At 51.5% G+C, this 22,931-nt stretch overlaps 1 protein-coding gene across 3 annotated transcripts in view; it reads left to right on the top strand.

Annotated features, from left to right (window-relative positions):
• The window catches only part of FCRL5 (Fc receptor like 5), a 31,768-nt gene extending 9,386 nt beyond the window's left edge, over positions 1 to 22,382 (top strand). Inside the window, exons 3-15 of one of the 3 annotated variants that reach the window (XM_032845705.1) lie at positions 1,135 to 1,374; positions 3,366 to 3,620; positions 3,891 to 4,178; positions 5,654 to 5,932; positions 7,883 to 8,161; positions 12,082 to 12,360; positions 13,477 to 13,755; positions 17,409 to 17,687; positions 18,118 to 18,234; positions 18,855 to 18,882; positions 19,810 to 19,892; positions 20,060 to 20,125; positions 21,914 to 22,382. In XM_032845705.1, coding sequence (XP_032701596.1) covers positions 1,135 to 1,374; positions 3,366 to 3,620; positions 3,891 to 4,178; positions 5,654 to 5,932; positions 7,883 to 8,161; positions 12,082 to 12,360; positions 13,477 to 13,755; positions 17,409 to 17,687; positions 18,118 to 18,234; positions 18,855 to 18,882; positions 19,810 to 19,892; positions 20,060 to 20,125; positions 21,914 to 22,068 — 2,627 coding nt within the window. In that variant the 3' untranslated portion in view covers positions 22,069 to 22,382. The remainder of the gene's footprint in view (positions 1 to 1,134; positions 1,375 to 3,365; positions 3,621 to 3,890; positions 4,179 to 5,653; positions 5,933 to 7,882; positions 8,162 to 12,081; positions 12,361 to 13,476; positions 13,756 to 17,408; positions 17,688 to 18,117; positions 18,235 to 18,854; positions 18,883 to 19,809; positions 19,893 to 20,059; positions 20,126 to 21,913) is intronic. The other 2 variants (XM_032845706.1, XM_032845707.1) reach the window with 2 other exon arrangements.
• Positions 22,383 to 22,931: the final 549 nt, after the last annotated feature.

Genomic DNA, 22,931 nt, shown 5'->3' with positions numbered 1-22,931 from the left:
AAGAGTGTCTCCCTAATAAAGATGAGACATTTACTTGCTGAGGCCAGAAGGGATGTGAAAGTGTTCTGAGGTCTACTGGCATCATCCAAGGGCTAGGATAACCCCGTAGCTACCCTCTGACTCTCCCTGGAAGAACTGACATATGCACGAACAGCTCCTGGCCTTTGGTAGGCCCTGCACGTACCCCTATTGCCAATGGAACCCACTTCACCAGGCAGGACATGTTCAACTCCATGGTAAACATGCAGGACTTGGGGTAGGGTTTCTCCAATCAGCAAACCGAAAATCTTATCTGATAACATCACACTGTGAAGATACCAGCGTGAATATTACATTCTCTATAGTTTTAGAAGTAAAATCCCCCAGGAAATGTGTGGAGAACAGAAGAAAACCCAAAAATCGGGCCCTTAAAGGAAGAAATGCAAAAAAGAAGAGATCGGGGGAGAAGAAATAATATCGGTATCACCCATTTTCTTAGTTCTGACTTTTGTTGTCTTGGGTCAGAGAGTGGCCCATGAATAGCAAGGAAGACCTACATCCTCTCTTGTCCAAAATCAGCTGACCTGGGGTTTCATCCTTGTCTGGACCACCTCTGGATTCCAGTGACTGACTTGTCCATTCCTTGCTCTCACACAATTAGCTATGGTGAGAGTTTCTGGGCATCTGAATCATCATCTATCAAATGAATGAAGGTGTTCAAAAAGTTAATCTCCCAAGCTTTACTCAGCGCCAAATCTTCAGAAAATATGATTGATCCTTTCAGGAAAGTACAAACCTGTGATTTACCTAATTCCTTGGGAGGTTCTTATGAGTTGGTGAGCATGATGAAATAATGGGGCAGGGGTGGCTTTCTCTAGGATCCACACCAGACTAACTAGCCATTTCTCCCACTGGCACTTGTCAGTAAATCCTGCTGGTGTTGCCTTCTTGAAATAATTTTACTCATTGTCATCCCTGAGCAGCCATTCTCCCCTGGGGGCTCCAGTGGACAAATGACCTTGAGCAATCACTGACCTTCCCAGATGGCTTCCTTGGGTATTCTCCAAATCCTGGTCTTTGGGTCTGTACCACAAAGATGAATGCACTGGGGACCACAGGGGTTTCTATCTCAGAATCTGTCTCTTCTCTCCTCAGCACCTGTATCCAAACCCGTGATTTCTCTCCAACCTCCATGGACTGTCATCTTCAAAGGAGAGGCAGTGACTCTGACTTGCCACGTAGCAGGGGACAAAAAATGGTACCGGTGGTACCTTGGGACAAAAATACTACGTGAAATCCCAGCAAACACCCTCCAGGTCCAGGATTCTGGAGAGTACAAATGCGAGATCCAGGGCTTGCCCCCAAGTGATGGTGTGAGCTTGACTTTTTCACCAGGTGAGAAAAAAGTGAAAGAAATAAAAACTTTGGGAAGCATATAGTTATGCAGAACCAAAATCTATACAGACAGGACCCAGGTAAAAAGAAAATTTTTTAAAATTTTTATTTAAATTCAATGTAGTTAGCTTGTATAATATTATTGGCTTCAGGGGTAGGTTTTCGTGATTCATCAGCTGCATATAAGACCCAGTGCTCATGACATCAAGTGTCCTCCTTAATGCCAATCACCCGGTTACTCCTTCCCCTCCAGCGACCCTCTACTTGTTCCTAGACTTCAGCGTTGCTTATGGTTTGCCTCCCTCTCTACTTTCATCTTATTTTATTTTTTCTTCCCTTCCCCTACGTCCATCTGTTCTGTTCCTTAATTTCCACATATGAGTGAAATCATATGGCATTTGTCTTTCTCTTACTGACTTATTTCATTTAGCATGATAGCCTCTAGTTCCATCCACATCATTGCAAATGGCAAGATTTCATTCTTTTTGGTGGCTGAGTAATATTCCATTCTAATACCACATCTTTGTTATCCATTCATCTGTCAATGGACATCTGGGCTCTTTCCATATTTCAGCTACTGTGGACATTGCTGCTATAAACTTTGGGGTGTGTGTGACTTAGGTAAAAGGAAATTTGAGAAGAAATTTATTTGAATAGTTTCTGAATCTATGTGTAATTTTAGGCTTATAAGATTTACTTGGAAGAGTGCCTGGGTGGCCCAGTTGGTTAAGCCTCTGACTTCAGCTCAGGTCATGACTCCAGGGTCCTGGGATGGAGTCCTGCATTGGGCTCCTTGCTCAGCGGGGAGCCTGCTTCTCCCTCTGCCTCTGCAGCTCCCCTGCTCCCCTGCTCATGCTCTCTCTCTCTCCCTCTCTCAGATAAACAAATAAAATATTTTTTAAAAAAATATTTACTTGGAATAATAGGCAGCATGAGAATTTTTCAGATAGATAGGCAGACAGAAGTACAGCTGACCCATGAACAACATGGGTGTGACTTGCACAGAGCCACTTACCTGCAGGTTTTTGGCGGGGGGTGGGGTGTTTTTGTTTTGTTTTGTTATAGGACAGAGCTATAAATGTATTTTCTCTTCCTTATGATTTTCTTAGTTAAAATTTCCCTCTAGTTTACTTTGTTATAAGAATATAGTCTGTAATACAGAGAACATACAAAATACATGTCCGTTGACCATTCGTGTTATCACTAACGTTTCTGGCACAGCTGGCTATGAGTAGTTGGGCTCTGGAGGAGTCAAAAGTTATACTCTGATTTTCCACTGCGTGGAGGATCCGTGCCCACCCCCACATTGTGCAAGGGTCGACTGTATACAGAAATCAAGAGACAAGGAAGAAACATCTCTCTTTTTTTCCTGTGCCCTGAGGCCACCTGTCTGGAATTTGAAGCAGTTATAACACTGTTTCTTTCGCAAAAAAGGAAGCAGTATGGTAGTAACAAGGAGCAAATAAGATGCTTGTCCTCTTTGAAATTCCCCTCCTCGGAATTTACCTACTGAAATCATAGATATGCACCCCCCCCAAACTGAAGGAACTCAAATGGTAAAGAAAGGAAACTCCCTGAGTAAATTACATCATGTCACATTGAAGGAAAACTTGAAGGCCATTAGAGGTCAGGTTCGGTAAAGATATTGGCGGCAAAGTGTTCATAGCACAGTGAGTGAAAGAACAAGTTAAGAAATACACACACTATTCCGATGTCCTGAAGAAAGCACAGCACACACAGACTCTCCCACTTGCACGCGGAGAAGAGCACCAGAAAAGTGCACACCTGAGAAGAGATTTTTACTTACGTTTCTGCTTTCCAAGTTTACTCAGGGCATACGTGTTCATTTTAAAACCAGAAAGAAAGGAATTGGAATTATTTTATGCTTCTTTTCCCCCATCCCCTATCCTATAAAATCTGTTTGGAATAATAACGACAAGAAGGGAGAATCCGTGGACGGCACCCAATGGCCATCCTTGTGTCTCTTGCAGATAAGCTGATCCTGCTGGCTCCCACTTCCGTGTTTGAAGGTGACTCTCTGAGTCTGATGTGCCGAGAAAAGCCAGATTTATCCCTGAAGACCAAGACCCTGTACAAGAATGACAACGAGCTGATAGACCTTGGTAAAAACCCCAGCTTCCACATCCAGCGCGCAGGTCTGAAGGATAATGGAGAATATCGCTGTACTGGATCTGAGACCCATTGTTGCTCTTTTTCTTCAAATGCAGTCAGAATCCAAGTCCAAGGTAAAGCCTTCGTCATTTGTGAGGAGGGCTCATGGGAAGGAAGGTCCCCGAGGTGGTCGAGGAGAAGGGTGAGCTGGGGCGTCACCAAACCTCAGGGCTCATTCCCGCAAGAATCAGAGAGTGCAAGTGTGCTTTGCGCTGAAGAGCACGGGGGGCGTGTCGCCTCCTCTTTGCTGGCTCTGCTCTCGGCGGCCACAGACAAGCTGTGCTTCTCTCCAGAGCTGCTCCAGGCCTCACTGCTCTGGGGCCTGTTGTGGTTCTTCTCTCCAGAGCTGTTTCCACAACCCATACTGAGGGCCGACCCCTCCTCACCCACCCCTGGGGAACCAGTGATCCTGACCTGTGAGACCCAGCTCCCCCCTCAGAAGTCAGATGTCCGACTCTGGTTCCAATTCTTCAGAGATGACCGGCACTTGGGGTCCAGCTGGAGGGGCTCTCTGAGAACCTCAATACCCTCCATCGTGGGGAATGAAAACCCATCGCATTACTGGTGTCAGGCAAGGGCAGTGCCTTCCAGCATCAGCAAAAGCAGCCAGAAACTCCAGCTACCCGTGCGGAGTAAGTGTGGGCAGGTGCTGAGATTTGCTGGGAGGAGCCCGGGAGAGCCTCACATCAGCCCTCGATTATCCTGTCAGTAGATCAATAAAAGCCCCACCACTCCCGGTTTCAGTCCTCTTCCTGCCACCCAACCCACCTCTCCCCTTACCCACCTCCTGCTCCTCCCCAAGTTGCCTGCTCACATCTGCCCAGCTGCCTGACCTAAGCACCACAGGCTGTTTGGCTTGCACAACAGAACCGTACTCTCTCAGAGTTCTGGGGGCTACGAGTCCAAGATCAAGGCACCAGCAGACTGGTGTCTGAAGAGAGGTTGTCCCGCAGTTGGCCACCATCCCCCAGTTTCCCGTTCCGCATCTCCTCCTGCTCTCCGAGGATTCCAGTCTTATCTGATTAGGGCCCCACACTATAGCCTCCTTTAGCCTTGATGATCCCTCAAAGATCCCATCTCCAAATAAGCCACACTGGGGGTTAGGGCTTCAACATATGCATTTCAAGGGAACAGAGTTCAGCTGATAACACATCTTGATGTCTCCACCGGCTCTCAGATGTTTGAACATATGCCTGTCTTTTGTGGGCCTCATGCTTTGTCCACCCCAGGACCATCACAGCCCTCAGTGTGTCTGCAGCATCTCCACCCTTCTCTCTCCCCCCCCTTTTCCTCTCTTTCCCTCTCTCTCCCTCTCCTTTTCTCTCCTGTCCCCCAGGGATATGGAGGTGTCTCCTTCCCAGTCATCAGTTAATTGTTGACAATAACCAATAGGCACCCCGGTGGGATACAGAGGTGGGTGGGAGCATCATGCTTACGCCAAAGATGTGGAGAACTGCAGACCAATCTCTCCTTCACCAGTGCACTCAAGGCTGTTCAGTCAGTCGTGGCCGTGAGAGGTCATAGCTTCTACAGGGGCGTCCCTGCACGCAGGGCCAACTCCAGCCCACTCCCAAGAAGACACGGGATTCAGCACTAGGACCAGGGCTCAGGAGACAGATCGAGGTCCTGGCTGTCTCTGGAAACAGCCGGCAGAGTGGCTGCAGACTGGCCTGTGAGCTTCTACCTAACTCCATTCTCACATCTGGAAACAGAGGGAGTCAGGCTGGGTGCCGGGAGAACGGAGCGACAGAGGGCAGGGTCTAGAAGTGTGTGTGACTCTGGAAGAAAGAAGGGTGAAGGACAGATCCTTGAGTCCAGCCCCAATGAGCGGAGAAGTGGAAAACAGGGACAGAAAGGCAGACCCCTTGACTTGGGCAGGGGAGGGGTCCAGGGTCACTGGTGGGAGGAAGGAACAGGTAAGGACCTGGAAGAAACTTCTTCCCCAAGACCATCATTTACACTGGAAGATGGGACCGAGATTGCGCAACAAGGGGGGCGGTCCATGGGGAGAAGGGGCCGCAGGTGACGGGAAGGGGAAAGGCGAGCATGGACTGACCAGTGATGGACCCGCACGGGAGCACCTGCTGACTGATGTTTCTCTCCTCAGTCCCCGTGTCTCCTCCTGTCCTCACCCTCAGCCCTTCCAGCACCCAAGCTGTCGAAGGAGACTGGCTGACACTTTCCTGTGAAGCCAAGACAGGCTCTTACCCGATCGAGTACCAGTTCCTTCATGAAGAAGTGGTTCTCAGGAAGACGAAGATCACTTTTAGGAAAACGGCGACCTTCCAACTCTATCTGAAGGCAGAGCACTCCGGGACCTACTTTTGCACCGTAGACAACGGCCTGGGTATCCAGCGCAGCCAGCCGGTGTCCCTCTCTGTCACCGGTAAGCTCTGGATGGTCAGTCCCCCAGCCCGGTCAGAAGCAGGTCCCCACCTTCCAGGACCTCTGCCTCTTCCTCCGCTGCCTGATGTCCTGGCTCCGGTTTCGGCTGCCCCCTCTTTGCGCATCCCCGCTGGTGCAGGGTAGCAACCTCCTTCGGAGCCCAGTCCTGGCTCAGGACCAGAGCAGACTCCCTTTCCTCGTCTGTAGAAAAATCACAGCCAGGCCCGAGACAAGCCTGAATCCAGCCCCTCCCACAGCTGATGCGCAAAGCATTATGAGGAAATAGGCCCAGTGAGCGGAGTCCTGTGGGAGGCTTCAGAGGAAAGACTGGGGAGACGTGGTCCTGACGTCTGGACAACAGAGGGCACAGCCAGTGGCATCACCGTGAGCGCCCTCTGGGGCGGAAGGCTCTGCGTGATGGCGCCTCTGCTCACCTAAGGCAGGAGGGCCCTGGGGCCGGATTGCGCTCCACCTACGGACGCCTCAGGCCAGCCCACGTGGCCTGGGCACACAGTTCTGGGGTCCCGCAGAAGGTGTGGACTGCAATAGGACAAGCACCAGTCCAAGGGCTATGAGTACCTGGGCTGTAGGTGTACAAAAGGCACCCCAATCTCTCCTGTGCCCTGAGAGGATCCTAGGGGAGTCTGCGCACGAGTTGACAGCTGCATAGTGTGTCATGGGAAGTGGGGAAGGACAGCAAGAGGCTGTGGCCCAGGCAGGGGCAGTTGCTGAAGGCCTGCAGGAAGGAAGGGAGTGGTCCAGGGCCAGGACCTGGGGACAGCAGAGCTTCATCCTGAAGGGAGCTCTGGGGTCTGCGAACAGTTTCACGCTGGGAGGGTCAGTGCAGGGTCACTACAGGTGAGCATGGATGGCAGAAAAGACCGTCTGGGGAGCAGCCAGGAGCAGAGCAGAGGCCCCAGAAGAGAGGCCAGTCCGGGCCCCAGGCCAGCCCCGTGGAGGGGGAAAGCCCCTGAGGACCGTGGCTGACCGTGTCCGCGTGTCCCGCGGAAACCAAGGGAAGAGATTGCTTGAGCTTGAGCGGAAGACGGGGGCCAGTTCAGGCAAAGCAGAGCTGAGAGCTGGTGAGAGGCGAGCCCTGGGTCACTTCCCCTGAGTCCGGCCACAACGCACCGAATGCAGAAACGGAATGCAAACGAGAGCGGGGTACTGAGCGTGCGGCCGCCTCACCACCTACAGCGACAGGCCTCAGCTGCCTCTTCTGTACAACAGGGTCCATAAGCATGCCTGCCCCGCAGGACTCTTTGGCAATTCAGCAAAGGTCCGCCTGCCTCTGTTTGCAATCACGTAAGACAAAGGCACATACACCGGGCACGTGCAGGGAAACCCTCTATTATCATGATCGTCACCGGCACAGAAAACCCGCTTTATAGGTTGGTGGGGATAAAAAGCAGGTCTCGACGCACACAGGAAAAGAAGTGAGAGGAAGAGAAGTGGAGACAGTAAGTGTAGCCCCTTCCTTCAGAGACCCGTCCTCGGAACCAGGGAGAAAGGCACTGGCGGGAAGAGCGAACACGGACCTGGCAGTTAGTGTTTGTGGATTCTCCCGCGTGCAGAGGATGAAACACATCTAAATGGAACTTGGAAGAAACCAGTACAGCCAGAGCATCTGCATCTGGGACAGACAGAGGCAGCTGGGCTCCGGGGTGGGGGGAGGAATGGGGGAGGAGGACCCTCCTTGGGCAGGGGAGAGGCAGGTCTACCAGGGTCACAGGTAAGGGTGGGGCCTGGCAGCAGCAAAATAAGCAACTTCCTCCCCAAGAGCATCATTTACACTGGAAAATGGGACTGAGGTCACCTAACAAGGGGGGTGGTTGTGGAGAAGGGGCTGTGGGTGATGGGAAAGGGAAAGGCCAGCGTGGAGGGCAGGGCTGAGACTGGCCCATGACGGACACGCACAGGAGCACCTGCTGACTGATGTTTCTCTCCTCAGTCCCCGTGTCTCGTCCTGTCCTCACCCTCAGCCCTCCCGGACCCCGAGCTGTTGAGGGAGACTGGCTGATGCTTTCCTGTCAAGCCCAGAGAGGTTCGCCCCAAATCCTGTACCAGTTTTATCGCGGAGATGTCCCCCTGGGGAGCAGCTCGGCCCCCTCTGCAGGAGGGGCATCCTTCAATGTTACTCTGACTGCAGAGCACTCCGGGACCTACTTCTGCACGGCGGACAATGGCTTTGGCCCCCTGCGCAGTGACCCCAAGAGCCTGTCTGTCACAGGTAAGCCCTGGATGCCTGCCGGTCACTTATCTTCTACTCTTTTGTCCCTATTTTACAGAAGAGGAAACTGAGGCCCCACGCGGTAAGTGGCGAGGCAGCCGGCACACCAGGGACTGTTCTCGTTTGCATTCTCCTGCATCTGCACTGAGCACTTTGTGGCTGAAGTCAGGGGAGGTGACTCGGTTCTCGCCTCTCGCACTGCCCCTTCCGATGTCTGCATGTACTTTCCAGTCCCTGCCCCCCCACCACCCCCCGACCCCCCTGGTGGCCCTGGTGGCTCCCTTCCTGTAGAACCAGCTGCCTGGGCCTCAGCCCTCACCCAGCCCTGGCTCAGCCAGACCCCCGGTAGCTTGACGTACTCCCCAGCTTTTGCCAGATGAATGTGTTCCCTCAAATTATTTTTCTCCTGCCCTATAGGTTCAGTCCCCAAGACCATTTTTCTTAACTCAATGCACAGAAGCATCTCCTGCTTTCCCCACTAACACATGCACTCACGTAGCCACAAGCACAGTCAGGGGGACAAGTCGCAGGCAAGCCCTCAGCTTCTCCAGAGTTCCCAAGAGGTTCAAGAGGTCACAGCAGGGTGGACGAGGGAAGGGGGAAGGGCTTTCTGGAGTTTCCGTGATGCTTTGTCCTAACCCTTTAAAATAACTTTCATTTTACTGTATTACATCTTTAAAGTTTGTGTTGAAGTATGACACACATTCAGAAAAGTATACAAATCAGGGGTGTACAGCTCATGGTGACTCACGTAGCCACCAAAACGGTATCATGTTCGGAGTGAAGTCGCTTCTGTTTACACTTATGAGAGAGTGAGAGTCTGGTTGTCCACTGGTGTGTCGGCTCTTCTGAGAGGCTGACGTATCACCGAGAGACCTTGAGTGGCTCCTTCCCCCTCACAAGGAAACAGAGACGGGGCGTCCCCAGAGGGGGAAGGCTTGCTGTCTGGACATCCAGGGAGTGAGTAAAACAAGAAAGACAACACAGGCAGACCCATGGAAGAGATGACAGATGTCTCAGAATAGGGCTTACTTCTCAAAAGCAGGTTATGTTAACCCGTGACAAGCTAGAAGCTCCCATCACGGAACTCACAGGCCACCAGCTGTTTTCCTCGTATCCCCGTCCATCATCCCTGTCACTCCTGGGTATCCTCCACTCCATCCCCTCTCTCTCATGACTTCTCCTGACTCACAGCTTCTGCAGCACCCAGCATCGACAGATCAGCCTCTGGGTGGGACCCCTTGCTCTGGATTCTGCTCTCTGCCCGGGCTGCCAATGTTGGGTGGCTCATTGCTGAACCAGTGAGTGGCTTTCGCTGGTCTAACCACCCACCAAGGCCATGGCCAGGGTACTGCCCACCATTAGCCTAACAAAGTACAGAGACGACATGACACATAAGGAAGTCTGTTTCAGAAAATGCTTGTTTTAGGGAACTAGAGGCATAGCACAGATTCTGAGGTTTCCTAGAAAGAGCCAGGGTGCCTGAAAAACATTTGGGTCATCAGATCTAAGTATGAGTCAGAAAACCTGAATGCGAGCTCTGGCTATGAACATCACTGGTTCGTAATTTGGGCGAAACATTTAAACTTTCTTCGTCCCACTGTTTTCACCTTATATTGGTAGTTAGATAAGACAATAATTAGTGTCCATGGCAGCCCCAGAGTTCTGTGATTTGAGTTGGAACAGGAACCCAAGGGCCAGGAATTCATGATGCTCTGGAAGAAAGGAAGTGAGGGAGAGTATGAGAGGCACCAGTCAATGCCCCAGAGAAGACAGCTGGGGAAAACCATGCGGGATGCAAAGCTGGGCTCACTTACCTGTCCCAGCAAGAGAAAGCACCACCATGACGGGCTTCATCGCCGTTCACGGGGGAGCTTGGAGAGGCACCCTGAGGGCTGTGGGAGTGGGTGTTAGTCAGCGTGTGAGTGCAGCTGGAGATGGCGGCTCCTGAGTGTGCAAATGGGTGATGTGCTGATCTTAGGAACACGTGAGTCTGGGTACGGATGGCCTTATCTTTGAGCCTATGGATGTGAAGGCTCTCTGTCTCCTTGATAACCCTTGTTTTCGATCATGGAAATCAAGAATGACCAAAAGAAGGCATTTCCCCCAATATAAAGTGTGAAGAGATGATGTAAAGATGTAAGGAGATGATTTAAGAAATTTTAGTGTTCTGGGGCACCTCAGTGGCTCAGTCATTGAGTGTCTGCCTTGGGCTCAGGTCATGATCCCAGGGTCCTGGGACTTTGGAGAGAGGAAAGAGAACCGAGAATTTTAAACCAAATCCACAAGTCATGCTCAGACATGCAGGGACCCAGGGAACTTAGTGTCTATTAAACCCTTTTAAAAAATTACTATGAGAGGCACCTGGGTGGCTCAGTGGTTAAGCCTCTGCCTTGGGCTCAGGTCATGACCTCAGAGTCCAGGGACCGAGCCCCGCATCTGGCTCTCTGCTCAGCAGGGAGCCTGCTTCTCCTCCCCTCCTCTGCCTGCCTCTCTGCCTACTTGTGATCTCTGTCTGTCAAATAAATAAATAAAATATTTTTTAAATCACTTGATGACAGAAACCAGCCAACCAAATTAGGAATTGATACAAAGGACTCAAAATTACTTCACTGTGATACAAAATGCATGCACTGAATATCTTTCCGCAGCTGGAGCTCAGCACTGGCCGCGGAGAGAATCAGTTAGGAACTCTGAAACAGGCTCATTACTAAGCCTCTCTCTGGACCAATTAAACTTAGAATCTCTCAGATGTGACCTCAGAATCGATATTTCTTAACACATCCTTAGGTGAGACTATTGTACAAATAGGGCTGACAACCACGGATTCAGAAATGAAAACAAAGGCTAATCAACTGTGAGAATTATGGTTACAGAAAGTGCCAAAAAAGGTAAAAAATACATGTAACAAAGAAAAGGCAGTTGGTCTAAGGGAGCAGAAGAAATAAAAGAACAACACGTCTCTCGTGATTATGATCCTTATTTCGTAGCAGAGAACCAAAGAAAAGACTTGACTGGATACATTTTGAAAAATTAACGAGTTTTCAAATCTTTCACTTTGTCAATAATGTCTGAATCCTTTACAGGAGGTAACTTCTCATCAATGGATTGTAGTTCACCAGCAGTCCTGGAAACACCCAGTCGTAGACCACAGGGTGCCATAGGTGCAATGAGTGAGCTATTCAGAGGGAATAACTGTGGAGCTGAGGCTTAGGAACAGAGAAGGAACAATAAATAAGCCTTTGCACTTCTATGATTCTCACCAGTGAGAGAGTGGGAATAGGAATTCTTACATTCCCTTAGTGCAAATGCAAACCGGTCCAAAGCTTTTGAAGAATAATGTAGCATAATATATGCTTATTTGAAAAGTTCATATTCCTCATCCTAGAAATTCCACTCCTAGGAATTTATCCGAAGAAGCGTGGGCACACATGGGCCAGGATGGAGATGCAGGACTGTGGCCCGTGGCATCATCTGCAGGAGGAGAACAAGGACATTCCCGGTCGGGGGGCATCCCTCAGTGCACTACGGTGAATCCACACACTGGAAGGATTTGTGCTTGTTAAACTAAACGAGCAGTATTCACCCCAAATTATCAAACTGTAAATTTGAAAGGGTTGCATTTTGTTGTGTACAAATTACACCTAGGTGAAGGTGGTCTCTAAAGGTGGATGAGATATACCCGTAAGAGTGACGTGGAAGGATGCTCGTGACGTGCTGCTGAGGGGAAAACCCGGCTGGAGACCAGGAGCTCCTATGTTTCATGTGTTTGCTTATCTGTTGGTGTGAACCGGTATTCTTACACATAGGAAAGATCTAGAACGTGTCACAAATGCTCTACAGGGGTAATCTCTGAAAAATGAAAATAAAGGAAATGTGAAAAGATCCTGATGTCAACTAACTTATTTTTCTTCCCTCAGTCCCAGCGTCCTGCCCCGTCTTCACCCTCAGGGCGCCCAGGACCCGAGCCGTGGTGGGGGACATGGTGGAGTTTCGCTGTGAGGCCCAGAGGGGCTCTCCCCCGATCCTGTACAAGTTTTACCTCGAGGACGTCATCCTGGGGAGCAGCTCGGCCCCCTCTGGAGGAGGAGTGTCCTTCAACCTCTCTCTGACAGCAGAACACTCTGGAAACTATGCCTGTGAGGCCGACAATGGCCTGGGGGCCCAGCGCAGTGAGGAGACCTCACTCAGTGTCACAGGTGCGTTGATCACCCCAACTGCAGCATAACTGGGACCACCGTGCCCCGACCTTCCCCAGTAGCCAAGATTGGAGGTCCCACGGGGCCCTTTGCCCTGGGACATCACAGGCCTACTGCCCAAACAGCCTCCATCTGGGAGCTCTGGAGTCTGCATTTTCGGGAACCTGCACCTTCCCTTTGCTTGCTGTGCACTTCCTAGAAGCAAACGCTGTACCACTGTGACCCAAACTTCCCTCACATAGAAGCAAAGGCTCTCAGGGCACCAACTGCATCCTAGTCAACAATGATCAACAAGAAAGGAAATTACAAGTACAGTGTGTCTCACCTCACAGGAGATTTAAGTGGGGTTCCCTCTGTCTGATAATCCATAAAAAGGCCAACTCCCTCTCTCATTGGCCCTTTAATTTCTCTGGGCTCGGGCTCCCACCAGGAGGTCTGGCTAGAAGACTTCTGACGTCCTCTTCTGACTTCTTACCTGTCCCTGAGCGTTCAGCTATAGCACAGTCTCCACCTGGCCCTGTCATGGGCTGATCTCCCTGCCATGGCCCGTTTAGTTCCGACTTGGCACCTCACCATGGTCTTCCTCTCTAGCCTGCATTCGGCATCAGTCCATGACTCTAACGTGCACATGGGTGAACCACTCAACACCGTGGGTTGTCATCTGCTGCACATCAGCCGCACTGCCATGTCCACCGTGGCTCCGATAACCCGCACGCAGCCTCCTGCCCTACCTGCTCCTTCAACCCTTTGAATCACCCCCTCCTCAGACCCCAGCAGAGCCCCGGCTCACCGACACCTTACTCCCTCCTAGATGCTCAGTGCCATCCCTGGCTGTGTGAATAACAGTTCTCTCCTGTTCCTACTTTTGATGACACCGATTTCTCCTTTTCCCCAATTATCTTTTGATTTCCCAGAAGTCCGCTGAATCTTTGTTTTCAGATTCCCCAAACACACTTGGCAGCTGCTTACCCAACCCCGGTGCCACAGCTGGGTTCTGAGTAGTGTCACAAGGTCCCTGAAAGCTACGGAAAACAGTTTCCAGTTTGAAAGCTCTCTCCTATGGAGGAACATACTTAAACAATAGAAACTGATGGTTAACTATTTTTCCTCCCTCAGTCCCAGTGCCCCACCCCATACTCACCTTCAGGGTGCCCAGGGCCCAGGCCGTGGTGGGGGACGTGGTAGAGCTTCACTGTGAGGCCCAGAGAGGCTCTCCCCCGATCCTGTACCGGTTTTACCACGAGGATGTCACCCTCGGGAGCATCTCGGCCCCCTCTGGAGGAGGAGCATCCTTCAACCTCTCTCTGACTGCAGAACATTCTGGAAACTACTCCTGTGAGGCCGACAATGGCCTGGGGGCCCAGCGTAGCAAGACGGTGCCACTCAGCGTCACAGGTAGGTTGGTCCCGCCCACAGTAGCATCACCAAGTGTGGCACACCTTCTCTCCCCGGCAGCCAGAGGGGAGTTCTAACACCCCCACCGTTGGTGTGACAGCCCAGCCCCGGGGAATTCCTGCCAGAAGGAATCCTGCCCCATCTTCAAGCCCAGGTCCCTCTTCCTGTATGGGATCCAAACACCTCACTAGACATCCAAAGTCTTTTTAGACCATAAACTCTAGACCGATCTGTAGTTATGCTTGTGAAAGAGAAATTAATAAACTTTGAGTATATGTCTCTCTGCTCCAAAGAAAGATTTAGCCATTCCTTGCCTGGGTTTTTCTCTCTCTCTCTTTTTTTTTAATTTTTTATTTCTTTTCAGTATAACAGTATTCATTGTTTTTGCACCACACCCAGTGCTCCATGCAATCCGTGCCCTCTCTAATACCCACCACCTGGTCCCCCCAACCTCCCACCCCCTGCCCCTTCAAAACCCTCAGATTGTTTTTCAGAGTCCATAGTCTCTCATAGTTCACCTCCCCTTCCAATTTCCCTCAACTCCCTTCTCCTAACTCCCCTTGTCCTCCATGCTATTTGTTATGCTCCACAAATAAGTGAAACCATATGATAATTGACTCTCTCTGCTTGACTTATTTCACTCAGCATAATCTCTTCCAGTCCCATCCATGTTGATACAAAAGTTGGTGACAGTGTGGAGATTCCTCAAAAAATTAAAAATATAGCTTCCCTATGACCTGCAATTGCACTACTGGGTATTTACCCCAAAGATACAGATGTAATGAAAAGAAGGGCCATCTGTACCCCAATGTTTATAGCAGCAATGGCCATGGTCGCCAAACTGTGGAAAGAACCTAGATGCCCTTCAACGGACGAATGGATAAGGAGGATGTGGTCCATATACACTATGGAGTATTATGCCTCCATCAGAAAGGTTTTTCTCTCTTTGACCCTCACAAGCCTCTACTCTTGTGCTTCTTTTATTACTATAAATATAAACATGCCTCAAACTTCCATATTAAAAACTCTGTATTAACATTAAGTCTGTGCATAGCCCTTCAGGAGACAAAGCCAATCCTGTTTACAAAATGATTCTTAAAGCAATGGGGACACAGGAAACCTGCACAGAGAGGTGAAAGCTAGATGGCCTGGATGGAATTGGCCAGCCCTCCACTAAATTCCTCCATTCTTTACACTGCCCTCTGACCTTTTGACATTAAGTATTATATCCAAAGGAAAGCTGCTACTTGTGAGTTCTGAACCTGTTGTGATGGCCCCTACTGGCTGGTCCAACCTCCAGACTCCTCTTAGGGAGAACTGGGGTATAGCAAAAGTATGCAAAGGGCAGTTGAGATGAGTGTTCTGGTCATCACCATCATCACCATCACCATCACCACCATCATCACCATCATCGCCACCATCACCATCACCCACCAACATCACCATCACCATCATCACCATCACCACCATCACCACCACCATCACCATCATCACCACCACCATCACCATCATCATCACCACCATCATCACCACCATCACCACCATCACCATCATCATCACCATCACCATCACCATCACCACCACCACCACCATCACCAATCATCATCATCATCATCATCTCTGAGTCCTTACTTATACTAGGCCCTGTGCTTAGTATTTAGCGTGTAATATCTCATTTCATCTTAAACCAGTGAAACCACTTTTATCCCCAATTTGCAGGAGAGGAAAGAGAGGCTTAGAGGTAGAAAATAGCCAGTTTACATGTAGCTGGCAATGGGAAGCCAGATTGAAGGATGGGTCTACCCATGTCTTCACCTGAGTCTGCACTGTGACATTCCTTTATGGCTGTGTTTTCGCACAACTTTTGAGTTTTTATTGTATTTTATTTTTGTATTACGTTCAGTTAGCCAGCATATAGTACCTCATTAGTTTCTGATGATTCAGTGATTCATTAGTTGTATATAAGACCCAGTGCTCATTACAACACATGCCCACCTTAATATCCATCACCTGACTACCCCATCCCCCTCCCCTCTGAAACCCTCAGTTTGGGTCCCACAGTCCAGAGTCTTTCATGGTTTGTCTCCCTCTCTGAATTCTCCCCCTTCAGATTTCCCTCCCTTCCCCCGTCATCCTATGTGCTATTTCTTATGTTCCACGTATGAGTGAAACAACATGATAAGTGTCTTCTCGGTTGACTTACTTCACTTAGCATAATTCCTTCCAGTTCCAACCATGTCAATGCACATGGTGGGTATTCAACTTTCGAGTTTTTAGCAATTATTCTGGAGGAAGACATAAATCTTCATGATAAGTAAAGAAAGGCACAAAAGGGACAATATGAAAAGTGAAGGTCTCAGTTCCCTGCAGGAACAAACACACTTTCACGTCCACATACTTCCAAGATATAACCATTGTTAATAGTTTCATGGGGAAGAAAAGAAGAGAGTCTCACGGGTATTTTTCTTTTTTTTTTTAATTTTTTACTTAAATTTAATTTAGTTAACATATGTAGTATTAATTTCAGAGACAGAGTTTAGTGATTCACCAGTCACATACAACATCATATGCCCCCTTTAACACCCAGTTGCCCCATCCCTCCACACCTCCCACCACCCCAGCAACCTCTTTGTTCCCTAGAGTTAAGAGTCTCTCATGGTTTGTCTCCCTCTCTGTTTTCATCTTATTTTTTCTTCCCTTCCCCCGTGTTCACTGTTTTGTTTCTTAAATTCCACATAGGAGTGAAATCATATGGGATTTGTTTTTCTCTGACTGACTTATTTCTTTTAGCATAATACCTTCTCGAAGTCCTAGCCTCAGCAGTCAGACAATTCAAAGAAATAAAAGGCATCCAGACTGGCAAAGAAGAAGCCAAACTTCCACTCTCCGCAAATGACATGCAGTCTATGTAGAAAACCCCAAATAGTCCACCCCTAAGTTGCTGAACTCATGGGTATTTTTCTAGAAATATTCAAATATATTATAAACATAGAGATATAACATTTTTTCACAGAGGTAGAATCAGGTTATATGTAATTCTACAACCTGCATTTTCACATAAAAAAATACATCTTCGATGTCTTTTGTATTTCATTAATCACTTAACAAGGTTGTCTCTAGTTTTTAGCTATTATAAGAATTCTACCACAGAAATCCTTGCACAAATGCCTTTGCCTAACTCATGTCAGCATCCCTAAAGGAAGCAGTCTTACAGGTAGATTTGTGGGGTCAAATGTGATGTGCATTCTAAATCAGCAATTTTTGCCATGCGAGAAAGTGTCTCAAATCCACAGTCCCTCCAGAGCGTGGTGAGATCTGTTTGTCCACAGGCCCAAGAGTATTATCTGTCTCTTCAGGTTTTGCCCTTCTGGTGGGTGTGTTTATTGTATGTATTTAATTAGGAATAGAAACAATCATCTCTTCATCTATTTATTGACTACTTGATGTTTTCAGCAATTCCCACCTTCCCACACTTTTCTGCTGGGTATTTTTGTGCGTCTGTCGATGAAGGTCATTAGCTTTGTCTGTCATAGGAGTTTCCGTCTAGAGATTGAATCCAAGGTCGAAGTCTGACTTCTGCCACTTGTTATAATTTCTGCTCGTTTGCGAATATGTTAGAAATAGGAACTTGTATTCATTTTTGTCTCCCTCAGTCCCAGCGTCCCGCCCCGTCCTCACCCTCAGGGCGCCCGGGACCCGGGCCGTGGTGGGGGACATGGTGGAGTTTCACTGTGAGGCCCAGAGGGGCTCTCCCCCGATCCTGTACCGGTTTTACCTCGAGGATGTCATCCTGGGGAGCAGCTCGGCCCCCTCTGGAGGAGGAGCGTCCTTCAACCTCTCTCTGACCGCAGAACGTTCTGGAAACTACTCCTGTGAGGCCGACAACGGCCTGGGGGCCCAGCGCAGCGAGGCAGTGACACTCAGCGTCACAGGTGGGTTTCCTGTGCCCCGGCCGCAGATGTGGACAGCTGTCTCCTCCAAGGATGTTCTGATAATCCTCATCGTGCGTGAGCTGGGCACAGTTTCTCAGGGACAGGGACACAAAGCTGAGAGTTCTCCATGTGGTCCTCTTCTGAAGCGTTTCTGAAGGGACAGTGCTTGAGTGGGAGCAGAACCAAGGAGGATCCCTGATCTGATGCTCACCGCTGGGCCCCGCCCAGCCCGGCCCTCCAGCCTGGCCTCAGCCACAGACAGGAGCTCCCTCCCCAGGAGCAGAGCCATTTCCCGGGAGGCTGCCTAGCCTCCCCGTCCTGGTGCCTGGATTCTTCCTCCCTCCCAGGCCCGGGCATCAGCTCCAGGGGTCAGAGCAGTGCGAGACCACGAGCCTCTCCCTCCAGCTCACACACGGGGTCTCCCCTCCAGGGCTGACAGGGAGCAGAAGTGGCCCTGTTGCCACAGGCGTGGCTGGGGGCCTGCTCAGCGTGGCGGGCCTCATGGTCATGGGTCTGCTGTTGTACTGCCGTCTCCCCAGGAGAGCAGGTGGGTTATCTTTGCTTGAGTCCCTGACCTCCCCGCCCCCTCCCCTCAGGCTCCTGCTGCTTTTGTAAGCACCCCTGAGCTCTCAGCACCTCCTCCCCCTGCACAGTCCCGGTGCCCACCTTCCCCGCCCATTTCCCCAGAATTTGTCTTTACAAACAGAGTTGCCCAAACAGCCCTAGTGCACAGAAGATGCCTCCATGAGACATACTTTATCCAGCATCACAAACCTCAGCATGTCTCCCTCTGGACCCTTACGAGCCCCCAGGGAATGGGAGGAAGAGGAGAAAGACCGAGAAATGGGAGTAAGAAAGAAACCCAGTGGGACCTGATGACTTGCTGGTTGTTTCATGGGCAGTATTTCCGCAGCTGGTCAGACCTGTTTCCCGCCTGCAGCTACGCAGCATTGTTCTCGACAAAATCCTCTTCCATGGTGTAACAGTGCCCCACTGGGAGCCAGGGCCAGCAATCTTGCCCCATCTGCCACCTCCCTTGGGCATAGCAGAGCCGGGTCCTCCTAGTCCCGCTGACCCGCGACAGGTTCTCCTGACCCTCCGAGCACCTGTGTCCCTTGGAAAGGCCCCCTTCTCCTGGCCCCAGTGACCCTCTGTTTTCCTTTGCAGGAGGAAGGCCGACCTCTGACCCCTCCAGGTATGTCCCAGACTGTGTTGTGTGTGGTTCATGAGATGCCCACAGGGGATAAAAATGAACCAGGTCTGGTCACTGCTGGGTTGTGCAACATGTTGTGTGATAAGGAGGTTGTGTGACCTTCATGTTACTGTTTCCCTGGGCATATGTTAAGGCAATTGCCAGGACGGTCTCACCACCACCTTAGCCATATATGCCTTCTTGCATCAAGACGTACTGAATAAAATTTAGTGATGTACTTCTCTACCCCTGTTGCCTTGGTGGTCTGAGTGACCACTACAAGACTGAATCCATCTGTGTGTCCTAAGCGAGTCTCAGCTTGGTCAGCCTGCAAAGCTCTGGCCGTGACCAACCTAATACCTGCTCTGGGGACATCCTAAGAGATGGAGTCACATGACCGGCCACCCAGAGGCACTGCCTATGAAGAAGGGGCTGCCATCTTGGATCTCAGAGGCTAACCTTGGGAGCCCTGCCACAGCTCACAATCCATCTCTGGGCAAGCCCATGGCCCCAGCATCCAAACCATGCAGAGTTCCTCTGGGTCCTGATCATGACTGACTTCTCTGAAATCCTGGTCTCTCTAAGAGTTGGAATCCTGGCTTTTGTCCTTCATAGTCACGTGGTCTTGGGCAAGTCACTTCGCCTCTTGGAACCATCCCCTCCCCCATCTATAAAAGAGGATAATGACAGAATCAGCTTCATAGTTTTATAAACATTAGCACAGTGCCTGCTACGTACCAGGTGCCCACAAAGTCTGGAAACATCGTGATCTGTAACGTGATCGCTCCCCACAGCAGACCATCGGGTGTGGGCTCGGTTCTGCGTCCAGGCTTGGCGGCCACCGGCGGTAGAGAGACCTGGCAGCGGGGACTGGTGGCCACAGCTGCTCCGTCAGGGCTGCTGGGAGACGTGGCTGTTTCTGTCTCGTAGGAGCCCTTCACACTCGGACCCCCGAGAGCCCACCTACTACAATGTTCCAGGCTGGATGGAGTTGCAGCCGGTGTACGGCAATGGTGAGGACCAACGGTGCCCACCTGGGCAGGGACCCCAGGGTTGGTCCAGGCAGGGGTGAGGCAGGCGGGGACCACGGGGCTGTGTGGAGGACAAGCTCTGGCTGGGGAATAGCTTGGACAAGAGGCAAGGACCTTGTAGCTCTCTCAAACTGCACTTTCTCTCTCAGTCAACCCTAAAGCAGGAGACGTGGTGTACTCGGAAGTGCGGATTCAGGAGGGGAACAGACATGCAGGTAAGACCCGCGACTCTTGACTTCAAAGGTGTGGGCGGCGTGCAGCCTGGCCTCCAGCCCTTCTGCAGGTCTGGGCCAATGGGACACAGAGACACCCTCACGCAGGGTCGCTACCCGCCTGCCCTGCTGGGGTCCCCGGCCCCACCGTGCAGGCCACGCTCTCCATCCCCCACTCACGACCTCAGGAGACACCTGCCTTGTTAGGGCTGTGGCATTCCCTACTGTCATAGAACACGGGCTAGCATTCCCATCCTCCCTCCGTCAGCTTCTGTGGCTGCCATGACGAGTGTCACCGACACATTATCTTACTGCGCTGGGGCCCCGGTACCCCGGCCTCACATCGAGGGTCTGCCCTGGCTGCGCTCCTTTCTGGAGGCTCCGGGGGCAGAAGCATTTTCTTGCCCTTTCCATCTTCTCAAGGACACCCCTCTCCCCAGCTCAGGGCCCCTTCCTCTGTCTTCAAAGTGGGCGGTGCTGTGCTGTGTCCCTCTGATCATTTGTCCAAATCGGGTCTCCCTCTGAGCACAGCTGGGAAAGTTCTTCCCGAAATCTCACCTGGAGAACCCAGGATAATCTCTCATTGCAGAGTGCTTACCTTAATCACGTCTGCAAAGTCCCCTGTGAAGTCACCCAGTCACGGGTTCCAGGGACTGGGACATGGACGTCTCGGGGCCAGACTCTGCCTCCCACCCTAACCCACAGGGTTGAGAAAGCAGACGTGGAGATGCTGTCCCAGCCGCCCGAGGAGGACTCACCGCTGGGGGGCTGGCTCTGCCTGTCCTCCCCGGTGGGTGATCAGCCAGGAACGGCCCCAGCCCGGCTTCCTCCTGCACAAGGGAGACGGGCCCGGGGGACAGACTCCCTTCCACTGCCCTGTGAGGAGTGCTGTGTGATTTTAGCCATTCTCCTTCCCTCTCTGGTTTCCCAGTCCTCTTGTATAAAGTGAAATGAAGTGTGTTTGTGCTCATGCTCCATTCAGCGGCTCACCTGTCACACACAGGAGCTCACTCTCGCTCACAGCCTCCTTTGAAGTGGGTCATAAATGAGGGACCTAAGGCCGAGGACCTTGAGTGACGGCCTGAAGTCGCAAAGCCTGGATGGTCCCGCCAGGCCAGCAGGAGAGAGCCGCTTGCCGGATGCCCCGTCCATTCCATTAGGACAGTGTGTAAAAGAATCACAACACCTAGCATCCTACTGACATGTGTTAAGGTCCTCTGCGCCCAGTACAGTTCCAGGTGCTGTAAATAAATGCGGTCCGTGGGCTTCTGTGTTCATTCATAGCGGGCGGGATCGTACCCAGCACACGAGACAGACACTGGAAAATACGCACACGCACATGCACACACACACTCACCAATTCACACTAACCCCAGAGGGGCTGATGTTATTTCTCCCACCGTATGGACGAGACCGTCGGGCAGGAGAGGAGGCGGGGACCTGGCTGGGGACGGCCCTGGTGACCCGGCGGGCTCTCTGCAGTACGTGAGAGGAGTCTGAGCTCCAAGCATTAGCAAGAGAAGAGGTGGATTCCTGCTCTCAGGAGAGGAGGAGAGGCTGGGCTCTGCTGGAGACAGGGCCCTGGCGGTACAAGGATGCTGCCTTCTGGGCAGGGAGGGGACCCAGGTTGGGTCGGGGACATTGGGGGTGTGGGGGCGAGCAAGAGGGCTGGGCCATCTTGGCCAGCTGAGTGCTGCTTTTTTTTTTTCCTCTAATCCTATTTTGATTATATTAAGATTCATCAGGACAAACCAAATGTGTATATTCTCAAATAAGCTTTTCTTCCCACAGCGGCTTCAAACTCTGCATTCGGGCTCCTCCAGACCTACCTGCCCTCCCATGGCCCGGCCACCAGCCAGCAGCCTTCCAGACCCCAGCACTCCTCGGTCATCTACTCCCAGGTGAAGGTGGCAGCGCCCCCAGTCTCCACAGCTCTTCGAAGCTGAGTCCACACACCCTTCCCTTCACCCCAAGCCATCCTGGGGTGGGGATGTGCAAGTAGGAAGGTCTGCACGGCCCCAGGCCCCATCCTGTGGCCTCTGCTGTCATGTGACTGGAGCACGGGCCCCGCAGGACGTCACTGTTTCCCAAGTGACAGCCCAGAGTACATGGGTTTTTTGTGCAGTGACATGTGGCTTCCATCCAAGGCCATCTTGTCCCCTGGTTTCCTCAGTAGGCTTCAGCCACAGGTCCCTGTTCTGAGTCCCACTCCCACATACACCCTGAGCTCTCCTCAGTGGGACCTGCTCCTAGACCTCGTCTGCAGGAACCTGCCCTCCCGCAGACACCTGTTCTCCCTGCAAACACCTGCCCCCCCCCACAGACACCTGCCCTCTGTGGATACCTGTCATCCCCACAGTCACCTATTCCCCTCTGCGGACACCTGCCCCCCCAAGACACCTGCCCCTCACGGTGGCTTTCCTCAATGGTCATCAGCCTGGCAGGGCTACCACAGCACTTGGCCAAGTAGGACAGCATGTGACCCTGGGAACAGGCGCAGGCAGGCTGCAGACCTCCTCACCATGGGGCTGTACTCCGTGCCCCGGCTGCCTCAGACAGTAAGGTCAGCCCCTGACACCAGGACAGCTCCTCCCTGCACAGGGGCCGACACCCCTGCCCGAGCCAGTGGGTTCACAGCCCCTTCCCATGTGCCCCCTGGTGTGGGCACAGGGACATCTTCTCTCCTGTCACCGGGAGGAGACACGCACTCCAAGTGTGGGCTGTTCTGACAGAACCAGCTCCGAAGGTCATGAGGACAGAGAAAGGCAGGCAGGGCCGGAGACAAAGGAGGCAGGACAGCTTGCTGGGA

This window comes from Lontra canadensis, unplaced genomic scaffold (genome assembly GCF_010015895.1).
Source record: "Lontra canadensis isolate GAN:19392208 unplaced genomic scaffold, GSC_riverotter_1.0 scaffold168, whole genome shotgun sequence".
NCBI lineage: Eukaryota > Metazoa > Chordata > Mammalia > Carnivora > Mustelidae > Lontra > Lontra canadensis.
This window is presented reverse-complemented; position numbering and strand designations above follow the sequence as displayed.